Source organism: Macaca thibetana, chromosome 14 (assembly GCF_024542745.1).
Source record: "Macaca thibetana thibetana isolate TM-01 chromosome 14, ASM2454274v1, whole genome shotgun sequence".
In the NCBI taxonomy this organism is placed as follows: domain Eukaryota; kingdom Metazoa; phylum Chordata; class Mammalia; order Primates; family Cercopithecidae; genus Macaca; species Macaca thibetana.
In genome coordinates, this window is record NC_065591.1 from 94,343,268 (window position 1) to 94,355,602 (window position 12,335).

The window sequence follows — 12,335 nt, forward strand, 5'->3', positions numbered from 1 at the left end:
TTCTTTATGTGCATTTTTTTTTTAATTCTCCACTAGGTTGTTGCACATTATTTAATGGGCCCTTGAGGCCGGACGCAGTAGCTCATGCCTGTAATTCTAGCAGTTTGGGAGGCTGAGGCAGGAGGATCGCTTGAGCTCAAGAGTTTGAGACCAGCCCGGGCAACATAGTGAGGCCCTGTTTCTACTGAGAAACAAAAACAACCAAAAACTTAGTCAAGCATGGTGGCACCTGAGTCCCAGCTACTTGAGAGTCTGAGGTGGGAGGATCACTTCAGCCCAGGAGTTTGAGGCTACAGTGTGCTATGATCACACCACTGCACTCCAGCCTGGGCGACAGAGTGGGAGATCCTGCCATGCATTAATTCATACAAACATACTAACATACATACATATATAAAAAGACAATTGCCCTTGAGCCCTCCAGGGCTATTTTGGTTTGTGGATAGCAGTGTATATTTGTTTCTTTTGACAGGGTATGAAGGCTGGTATCTCCTACTCCACCATTTTGGTGACATCACTTGCCAAAATTTCTATATACTTCTGATTTGCGCATTTTTTGGTAGGTAGAATGTAATTTTTAAAAAGTGATTAGATGAAAGTTAGGAGGGTCTTTTTACCCCCAGAACAGACATAATGTTTATTACATTCACTCTCGTACCTATGGACTAAAAGCAAGACACATACCCACACCTAAAGTTGTTGGGGGAGTAAACTGTGCCCATTTTGAAGCCATGGCAAGGTGAGGAGGGAGGCAGAACTGTGAACAAATATCGAAAGAGGGTACTTTTAATCTTTTGGAAAAAAAAAAGAGAGGGTACTTTTTTTTCCCTTGGGTATCAGAAAATTGGCTTTGTCGGGATTAGTAAGACTTTAGCACTTGTGCAAGACAGTATCCTAAATACTTTATATGAAGTATCCTATATAATCCTCATGCAATAACCCTGTGCAGTAAGTACTGTTACCATCCCCATTTTACAGATGACATGGAGGGTAAGAGGAGTAACTTACCCAAGGTCATACAGCTAGTATATAGTAGAGGAAGCACTTAACCCCAAGCAATCTGACATCAGAGCTTGACTATAGGAGGATACTTAAAATTTTTTTTGGCTGGCACAGTGGCTCACACCTGTAATCTCAGCACTTTGGGAGGCCGAGGTGGGTGGATCCCCTGAGGTCAGGAGTGCAAGACCAGCTTGGCCAACATGGTGAAACCTCATCTCTTCTAAAAGTACAACAATTAGCTGGGCATAGTGGCAGGCACCTGTAATCCTAACTAGAGAGGCTGGAGCAGGAGAATCGCTTGAACCTGGAAGGTGGAGGTTGCAGTGAGCCAAGGTCATGCCATTGCACTCCAGCCTGGGTGACAAGAGCAAAACTCATTCTCAAAAAAATTTTTTTTTCTTTTTTTTTTTTTTTTTTTTTGTTGAGACAGAGTCTCGCTCTGCCGCCCAGGCTGGAGTGCAGTGGCCGGATCTCAGCTCACTGCAAGCTCCGCCTCCCGGGTTCACGCCATTCTCCTGCCTCAGCCTCCCGAGTAGCTGGGACTATAGGCGCCTGCCACCTCGCCCGGCTAGTTTTTTGTATTTTTAAAGTAGAGACGGGGTTTCACCATGTCAGCCAGGATGGTCTCGATCTCCTGACCTCGTGATCCGCCCGTCTCGGCCTCCCAAAGTGCTGGGATTACAGGCTTGAGCCACCGCGCCCGGCCCAAAATTTTTTTTTTCTTAAGACAGCATCATTTTACCTTGGTTGTCTATAATATTTAAATCCATTCTCAGATACAAATTATATCTCGTTTTTTCTTTCTTGAGGTATAGTCTTGCTCTGTCACCCAGGCTGGAGGGCAGTGGTGTGATCTCGGCTCACTACAACCTCCACCTCCTGAGTTCAAGCGATTCTTCTTCCTTAGCCTCCCCAGTAGCTGGGATTACAAGCACACACCACCACGGGCGGCTAATTTTTCTGTTTTTGGTAGAGATGGGGTTTCGCATGTTGGCCAGGCTGGTCTCGAACTGCTGACCTCAGGTGATCCGCCCGCCTTGTCCTCCCAAATTGCTGGGATTATAGGTGTGAGCCACTGCATCCAGCCTAAATTATATCTACTTTTAAAGAAGAAAAAGACTGTTGAAAATACCATACACTAATGCATTTGTAACTGATTTATCTAGGGAATAAATTTTCTACCATTAGTATACCAATTTTTAAAACTCTGTCCAGAGTTTTATTTGCAGCAGCTGCAAATAAAAATCCTTTTAGTGGTTCTCATTATTTTGGTGTACATCAGAATCAGATGGTAGGCTCATTAAAATAGACTGCTGGCCAGGTGCAGTGGCTCAGTCCTGTAATCCCAGCACTCTGGGAGGCCATGGCATGAGGATCGCTTGATGCTCTAAGTTTGAGACTAGCCTGGGCAACACAGCGAGACCCCGTCTCTACAAAAAATATTTTTAAAATAGCTGGGTGTGATGGTGCATGCCTGCAGTCCTAGCTACTCAGGAGGCTGAGGCTGGAGGATCACTTGAACCGAGTCGAGGGGTTCAAAGTTATAGTGAGCTATGATTGTGCCACTGCACTCCAGCCTGGGTGACAGAGCAAGACCCTATCTCTAAAAAAAACAGTCAGATTGCTGAGCTCTACCCCAGAATTTCCAACTCAACATAATTGGGTTGGGGCCAAAGAATTTGCATTTTCTAACACGTTCCCAGGTAGTGCTGCTGCTCCTTACCCAGACAACCACACTTGCAATCTGCCCTTTTATTTTGAGCGTTTTCTATTAATCTTGAAAATGAAATTTCATTAAACATGAAATAAAGCAAAATCACACACTTAAAATTTTAGAAGGAGAACAATTTTATTCTAAAAATAGATCTTGGTAACAATGAAATACCAAAAGCTGGTCATTATAATAAAAAGAAAAGAGTTTAACTTTTTTTCCTGAAAATACAAAATTATCACTATAATATACTGCCAACTCTGTTTATCTGTATTTGAATTACTCCTTTCATGGATTATTCAAGAAAATTTTAAAATTGGCTTCTGCCTAGTACTTATACATTTGGATTGTTTTGATCTTCAAATAAATACATTCTCAAGGAATGCAAGCAAAATTGAGCATTTTCCTAAGTAAACATAATTAGGAAGGTAAATTTATGCTTAGGAAATGTGATCCAAAGCAAAATTTTTTTTTGCATAACCATTTCCCTCAATTTTTATAGATAACAACAAAAAAACCCTGCATTGAAAGTACTGGTATTTGCAAGTAACAAATTATACTACTTATATACAGAGAAAAGACATAACTAAACTACTTCAAATCCAATGCAGAGGAAACTTTCAGGGCAAATGACTTAGTACTTAAAAAGTGGTTTTTCTATCTTCAAAGGGCTAAAGAAACAAGTATTCAAAAAGAAACTTCAGGTCAGTCCACAAAGTTCTGACTGACTTGAAGTAGTGAAATACCAAGAATGCAGTGGACAAATTTAAAAGGCCTTCATTAGAATAAAGTATATCTTAACTACATTTTGCAAAGAAATGAAGCAATGGTTGCATAACCAGTCAGGGCCAAGTTAGTAACATACAACTCAGCCATCAACCCACATCTCTTTCAACTAATCTAAATGTATTTTTCAGAAAATTTCCTCCATACTCTATATGTTACATACATCCAATCATATCCATATTTTGGATAATTTTTTTCTATGTTCATCAGATTATTGGTTATAATGCACAGCAAGCAGAAATGATCCATTTCAAAATTCTTAATATCTAGCATTCTCTGCAAAACAAAAGCTGACCACAGTAGTTTTATTGTATTCCCGTTAAATGTAGGCGCATGTTCATTAGGACATCTGAGCTATTTTTAGGACCTTCAGAAACTGGTGTGATTTACTTTGGCCCTCTGAGATAGAAATGCGATCTTAGTATTTACTGTGACTACATACCTCTTTTGTTAAAGCCTGACCCTGAGTTTTGAGTGCTGGAATATAAACTGTGAAACGGAAAACACTCCAAAATACATTGTGGCTAATACCGGGGTGTCTACAAATACTGTGCTTTTTCTGTCCATTAACATAATGCATCTGAAAGTACTTCTCCTTCAGCATGGAGTAAGAGGGATCTGAGGGAATATCCAAATCAGGAAGGAGGAAATGTCCTGCTAAAAATTCCTCTCAAAACTTTCTAAGAATTTATTCTAAAATATGTTGGTGTTTTAGTATAAAAAATGTCATTTCCCCAAATCTCTGAGTAATACCAACAGTGCATGAAAGAAAATACAGCATTTTCATCCTGCAGGTTTAGTAGCCTGGGGGAAGTCCCACAATCCCTGGGTTAATAAACACAGCATTAGGCTACAGTTTTGACTCTATAGAATTCTAAATGTTCCTTCGAAAATCACACAAGGGGTTCTTTTTCTTAAAGTTAGGTGTGTTTACACTCAATTAAAAATTTCTAGATATTGAAAGCAGCTCTACAGTTCTTAAAATATTCATGAAATATAAGATTAAAATTAAATGAACTAAAGTAACTTCCAGTGGTGACAATATTCTCACAGTAGCAAATAATCTAACTTCTAGGTGTTTTTTTCCCTATATTGCCAGGATTATTTAATACTGACAGCTAAGTCTTTAAAACATTATTATGTTAAACACTGCAGTTTACCTAAATTACACAGAGAACAAAAATTACATCAACATTGAAAGCTCAAAAGAAGTTAATAAAAATATACGCTCTTTAATGCTCCAATGGATCCCTAACAGGGTTAAGCACAGATATTATTTTGGGTTTTATTTGAAAATTTTCTTTTTCTCAGAGTATTTTGTTTCTAGACCAACTACTACAGTTTAAAGCACAAAAAAGGTTGATGTTTTTCTTAAACTACGCTTCAGATCTGGTTTACTTGATTGTATAATTTCTGTGTGGCATCAGTAATCAGGATACATCCAGCTCTGAAAAGCACTGAAGTTCTTTTTGTGAGCTCCAAAAGATACCCAAAATCCTGAGTGCTGTGACAAACTCCTTATTTGTATGCCCAGATGGCACTTTCAGTGATGACACCTTTCAATTACTGGTTATATGTGACCAATGCCCCCCAACCCCCGGCCATTAAAAAAAAAAAAAAAAAAGAGATAGGACTTGTTTGTCTTACTATGAGCTTGCTAAAAGTGAATATAAACCATTATATTCACTGTCTGTAAGCTCCAGATGTTTATTACAAAACCCAAACCCGTTACCTTGAGGAATCTTTACATATTTACGTAATACACTGTACATTAAATGCATGGCCTGTTTATACTATTTTCAAAAAAAGAATATTGTTTTAAACTATTAATAAACCAAAATTAATTGATAGGGCGGCATCAATCTGTCTTCCTTCCTTGGTCCATGGATTTCCTTAAATGATGGCATCATGTTCATCTCTGTAATATATTAAAAGTTACAATTACTTTGTTTTGTATTTCTGTCAAGACTAGTTACGTTCCTATTTGTTAGTTAAGTAACATTAGAACAATTTCAAGCTGCACAATCAAAATTGTCATTGTTCTGTGTAAAGTTCCTTAAGTATCCAGTATACCGTAGTGGTTAAAGATATGGGGGTTATGGCATGGGGATCCACCCATCTTGTCTTGCTGCGATCACAGACACAGACATAGCTTCTGTTTGTAAGTCCCTATTAAATATTTCTTTCTACCTGGGCACAGTGGCTCATGTTTATAATCCCAGCACTCTAGGAGGTCAGAACAGAGGATCACTTGAGCCCAGGAGTTTGAGACCAGCCTGGGCAAAACAGTGAGACCACCATCTCTACAAAAAATTTAAAAATTAGCCCGGTGTGGTACTGCATGCCTGTAGCCCCAGCTACTCAGCAGGCTGACACAAGAGGATCACCTTAAGCCCAGGAGGCTGAGGTTGCAGTGACCCGTGATCGTACCACTGCACTCCAGCCTGGTTGAAAGAGCCAGACCATGTCCCCTTCCCCCAAAAAAAGTTTCTGAGAAACTGGGTATGTCAGCCTCTTTTCCTTTGGCCTCTTAGCTTCCTCAGACTTTTAAGGGTAGGTTTGCCCAAACCTGCCCACTGCAAAGCACTCTGTTTAGTCATAGTTTCCTTTATGTATTCTTTCATGTATTGACCTTAAAAAAGAACGTTTCTGAATATGCCTTTAATCTGACAAAATATCACCTTGATATTCTTTTAAAATGAGTTTGAGCCTACAGCCACACCATTGTGAATGTGTCTGATCTCATTTGATCCTGGAAGCTAAAGTGAGTTTGATGGGATAAATACATGCAATGCAACTTCATTTAAATATAACTTTTAAAAATATGTTCTTAAGGCCAGGCATGGTGGCTCACGCCTGTAATCCCAGCACTTTAGGAGACCAAGGTGGGAGGATCACCTAAGGTCAGGGGTTCGAGACCAGCCTGGCCAACATGGTGAAACCCCGTCTCTACAAAAAACACAAAAATTAGCTGGGCATGGTGGCAGGCACCTATAATCCCAGCTACTGGGGAGGCTGAGGCAGGAGAATAGCTTGAACCCAGGAGGTGGAGGCTGCAGTGAGATGAGATCGTGCCATTGCACTCCACAGCCTGGGTGACAAGAGGGAAACTCCATCTCAAAAAAAAAAAAAAAAAAATCTGTTCTTAAATTATCATTTTTGTTTAAGTATTAGTAATGTAACTGTTAGATCCAATTTTTATTTATGATGAGATGTTTAAGAGCTTATATCAATAAACTGAAAATTTGGGAAACTTCCATGTTATTTAGTACTTCTTACAAATATATCAAGAAGTTTGATTTGCTTTTATGTGTACTGAATCATATGTAGTGTCAAAACTGGAAGATTCCCTCCAATGGCCTAGTCCAACATTTCCCAAAATGTATTCCACACAATACTAGTTCCAAGAGATAGACAGTATTAGCTCCCCTTGAAAAGGGGCAGGGGGAGGGATTTAATCATTTAACAAGTATTTTGGTTAAAAACTTGGGAAACAGTTCATACTGTATTCCATCCTGGAAAATCATAATGTATATCAACATTTTAAAGGCTTAGAGAAGTCTTATAGTAAACTGTTTTAGTTTACTTGAGTCAACTGAACATTTCCCAAACTTTTTGATATAGGAACTCTGTGTGTGGGACACATGTATGTCAAATGTTAACCCACAAGGCAAATTTTGGAAAACAGTCATCTGTTCTACGGTATTTATATACATTATCAATCAAAAAAGTGAATTAGCTCTTGCATATATGCAATGGAATGAATGTTTGTGTCACCCAGTATGAATATGTTGAAACCCTAATCCCAGTGTGATGATATTCTGAAGTGGGGCCTTGGGGAGGTAGTTAGGTCATGAGGGTGGAGCCCTCATGAACAGAATTAATACCCTTACAATTAGAGGTCAGAGAACTAGCTAGCCTTCTTTCTGCCATGTGAAGAAGGCCTTTACTAGAACTCAACCATGGTGGTACCCTAATCTTGGACTTCCAAGCATCCAGAAGTGTGAGATATAAACGTCTGTTGTTTAAGGCACCCAGCTGTATGATACTTTGTTGTATCAGCGTGAACTAAGACAACATGTAAGATTCAAAAAACATAAACAAAAAGGACTATTGGAGCAACAAAATTTTGGATATGTCCTCAAACCATAAGACCTATAGAGCTTCATGTAGGGTAAACATGGTTTGTTGATTGGGTCTTGTTGATAATGCACATTTATAAAGAGAGTTTTGCTATAGATAAAATGATATATTATTTATACTAACTACTCATTTAAATTATCAGGGATAATGAGGGTGTCAGAGGAATTTCTTTTGTTTGTCTTTGTCATGGAAAGCAAAAGCCATGGTTTTACCAAGGATGCTATTTAGTACCACAACAGACACAGACATACTAAGTCAACCGCCTGCTGAGAACTGGTATTTCTTATGATTAGTGGTATGAGTAAGTGAAAATTTCAGGGTGGGTTAACTCTGGTCTCTTGGTAAAGTATGTTTGACACTAGTAAAATACATTTTTGTAAGTACATACATCCATTTTCATTTGCAAATAATTATAATCACAAGCTTGTATATAATTTACTTTGGGCGAAGAGGGTTAATGGGAATGTAACTCATAAATCCATCAATTATTCATCCCTGAGATGAACACTGGCTTGATATTTTATCATAATTAAAGATGTGCAACAACAATTTTTTTAAAAAGTCCTGGCCATTCAAAACTTACATGGTTCTATACCGAATGCCTCTTCTTGAGTAATACATTTTGCATCCAATGTAAAGAATAGATAAAACTCCCAGCGTTAATACAATACCACCAACAAAGCTCCCAGTATCAAATTTTGATCCTTTCTTTGCTTCAGAATGCATAGTTGTTGTGACTAGAAAAAAACAAAACAAAACAAAACAAAAAAGGGCTTTAGGTGCTTTTTTTTTTTTTTAACATTGTAATTAAAGCTCTCTGATTTTCTGTGTGAAGAACATTTAATTAGGAATTAAGGAAAATCTAGGCATATAAAGTTTCTATATTATTTTTGAAAGACAGAATAATGACTTAAACGTGGCATTTACTTGCAGCATAGGAAAAACAGGTCAGCTTTAATACATACTTGTTACTGATGAAGCAGCAGATGTCACTGAACTATTGTGGGTTACGGTCATTGTGGATGTTGATATCTGAGATGTGTTCTGTGAAGCACTTGTTGTTTTGGGTGTAGACTTTAAGGTGGTAGAAGTCATATTTGTTGAGACCATCGCTGGTATTGTTGTATTAGATGCTGATGTGGGTTTCATGGTGGTGACTGTCATACTGCTGGAGACTGAGGTAACTGAAGTTGGTGGTTTCGCAGTACTGTTGGAAGTTTCATTTGTATGGTTGGAAGGCACATGTTGAGTCTCTGCAATAATATCAAGAAACATTAAAACCAGAGCTATGATTTAGGGAATAAGATCCCATTTCACTGAGACTTTCACGGTCACAGACAAAGCAAGAGATCTTACAAATACAGCAGCATTTAACATACTTAGCCCATTAATACTTTGCACTATACTGCAATAAAATGTCTCAAACTAGTTAAAGACTCAACAGAAACCAAGTCTAAATTTATATGAAGTTAGAAATTTTGGGGAAAATATGAAGAACAAAAACCCCAGAAGACTGAGTTCCCTCAGTGCAGGGACATGTCTTAATCATCTCTGTGAACATCTCAACATACTTCATATCACATAGTAGGCTTTCAACAAATACCTATTGAATGGATGGATAATGAATATAAAAATGGTTTTTAAATTTCCAGTTCTCTGCTATACCTTCTAAGGGGCTTTGAGGACAATAAATTCAGTAGCTGCATGTTTCTAACCCTGCTGGTAGAATGAGAAGTGCAAGTGAATTATTCTTTGTAAGAGTAAAGCCAACTTCCCCCTATGCATTAGGAAGTGAAATACCATCACAGAATGTGGCTAGCTGTCATACTGGTAGTAATGATTTCCCATAGCTGGAAGGACAGTTCTAAAACTATCTGTGAAAGTTTTAAAAATCCAAAAGTCAATTTGATATGAAAAGAAAAATTAGTGATTTAAAATACACAACTCAAACAATACCTTCGCTCATACCTGAAACTGAGTTTTTGTTTTTTGTGGGGTATGATGTAAACAAAAACAAATAGGTACTGATGTTGTTAATGCTCCTTTTTTTTTTTTTTTTTTGAGATAGAGTTTCACTGTCACCCAGGCTGAAGTGCAGTGGCAAGATCTCGGCTCACTGCAACCTCCACTTCCCGGGTCCAAGTGATTCTCCTGCCTTGGCCTCCTGGGATTATGGGCGTCTGCCACCATGCCGGCTAATTTTTGTATTTTTAGTAGAGATGAGGTTTCGCCATGTTGGCCAGGCTGGTCCTGAATGCCTGACCTCAAGTGATCTGCCCGCCTCGGCTTCCCCAAGTGCTGGGATCACTGCCTTCTCCTTTCCCCCAGTGAGAGCAGTACCAATGCCTTAGGGTTCCTTGCCCCACCACTGCTGCCAAGTACCAAAAGTGGTACTTCATATATTATCCTATCTGCCACAACTATTTTGGCCTTATTCTTGAAAGATACATAGATTGGTATTTATTTATTTACTTAGAGACGAAGTGTCACTGTGTCACCCAGGCTGGGGTGCAGTGGCACGAGCTCAGCTCACTGCAATCTCCGCCTCCTGGGTTCAAGCGATTCTCGTGCCTCAGCCTACCGAGTAGCTGGGATTACAGGCACGTGCCACCATGCCTGGCTAATTTTTGTATTTTTAGTAGAGGGCTTCACCATGTTGGCCAGGATGGTTTCAAACTCCTGAAGTCAGGTGATCCGCCCACCTGAGCCTCTCAAAGTGCTGGTACTGCAGGCGTGAGCCACTGCACCTGGCCCCATATGTATTTATTATTATTATTACTATTTTTGAGACAGAGTCTTGCTCTGTCGCCCAGGCTGGAGTGTGGTGCCTGCGATCTCTGCTCACTGTAACCTCTGCCTCCCAGGTTCAAGCAATTCTCCTGCCTCAGCCTCCCTAGTAGCTGGGGTCACAGACATGCACCACCACGCCCAGCTAATTTTTAGTAGAGACGGGGTTTTGCCACGTTGGCCAGGCTGGTCTTGAACTTCTGACCTCAGGTGATCTGCCTGCCTTGGCCTCCCAAAGTGCTGGGATTACAGTTTGAGCCACCATGCCCGGCCCCCACTATTACTTATTTTTGACTTAACTGTCAAAACAAGTTGGTTTTAATAGTGCCGCTTACCTGCATATCAGGTTTTACTACTGACATTTCTACTACTTTCTTCAACTTTGGGTCTCTGTGATCTCTTCTACTGAGTATGATCTATTTTCTTAATAAGGCCAAAGGAATTAATGCTTTTTATACTACATAGGCGAATAAATAAAAATTATCTAAGTAGGTAATACAAATGCACTAAGTTCAAATGACCTTGAACTAATCTTTTCTTTTCAAGTCTGAATGTTCTATAAAGATATAAGTAATAGAATTTAACATTAAAATAATCACCTTTTATTTTAAAATGCTGAATGGATTCTATTGCAATGAAATTAAATACAGCAAAGAACCAACGTTTATATCATATCTTTAGAACAGAATGATCCTGCGGAATAAAACAATGAGCATGATACTGCTTTTGGATTCAACACATACACACTCCCTTCCCCCTGGGCTCTGGTATAATAAAACATTCTTCAGAAATACTGCACAAAGTTACGTGGGCAAAAACGGGAAGCTATAATAGGTTAGTTCTCCGCTAAGTCAATCCAAATGTGCTAAAGACACAAAAAATTTTGTCAATTTCTATGAACTGACAAAACAGGCAAAGGAAATTTTGCATTAAACTGTGTTTCCTGATGCTTAAAAGTGTAAACGAAATGCAAGGATGCTCTCAGAATTCACATCAGATGACCCAGTCTTGTGTAGTAAGTAAACAGTCACTTGTTTTCCTCTGCAAATGATACCATCCCAACTCCGGTCTTCTTTCCTCTCCCTTAACTGTTGAAATGCTGACTGGCACCTCTAGGAGTGGCACAGTTAACACCTGCACAGAGATGTAGAACGGACCATCCATGCGGGACTTGCAAGGGGTGAAGCTTTATCTAACTCTGCCCATCTTGGCCACTCAGTCTCCTCCAGCCTCCGATAAGCTAAGGTTGAAGAATCTGAGGCGCATATGTTGCTGGAGGGTGTCGGTGTGCAGGGTGTCCACTCCGTCCTCTGTCTATAGCGGGGGAAAAGAGGAGAATGCCATCCTTCACCTCACACCAGCCTGGGAAGGCTTCCAGGGCACTACCTGAAGAGCTGGACAAGCATCTACTAGACTTACATGGACACAGATAGTACGATTTGATTCAAGCCTGAACAAAGGTAAGACACTATGACTGAGCTCCATCTACCCATCAGCTAAGTTTAAAAGGCTGCACTAGGAGTAGACCACACCTCCACTAACAGCAAAGGTTCTTGTTTCCCATGAACCAAATCAAACTTCATGGAAGATAAATGACATGGATTGCCTTAAAAAAGACAGCTTCCTGGGGCTGAGCACGGTGGCTCACGCCTGTAATCCCAGCACTTTGGGAGGCCGAGGCAGGTGGATCACAAGGTCAGGAGATCGAGACCATCCTGGCTAACACGGTGAAACCCCATCTCTACTAAAAATACAAAAAATTAGCCAGACGTGGTGGCGGGCACCTGTAGTCCCAGCTACTTGGGAGGCTGAGGCAGGAGAATGGCGTGAACCTGGGAGGCAGAGCTTGCAGTGAGCTGAGAACGTGCCACTGCATTCCAGCCTGGGCCACAGAATGAGACTCCGT

At 39.9% G+C, this 12,335-nt stretch overlaps 1 protein-coding gene across 2 annotated transcripts in view; it reads right to left on the reverse strand.

Annotated features, from left to right (window-relative positions):
• Positions 1 to 2,832: 2,832 nt before the first annotated feature.
• Positions 2,833 to 12,335, reverse strand: part of TMEM123 (transmembrane protein 123) — a 62,877-nt gene continuing 53,374 nt past the window's right edge. For both annotated transcript variants that reach the window (XM_050758279.1, XM_050758281.1), the window contains exons 3-5: positions 8,608 to 8,895; positions 8,226 to 8,379; positions 2,833 to 5,417 (exon numbers count right to left, since the gene is read on the reverse strand). In XM_050758279.1, coding sequence (XP_050614236.1) covers positions 5,393 to 5,417; positions 8,226 to 8,379; positions 8,608 to 8,895 — 467 coding nt within the window. In that variant the 3' untranslated portion in view covers positions 2,833 to 5,392. The remainder of the gene's footprint in view (positions 5,418 to 8,225; positions 8,380 to 8,607; positions 8,896 to 12,335) is intronic.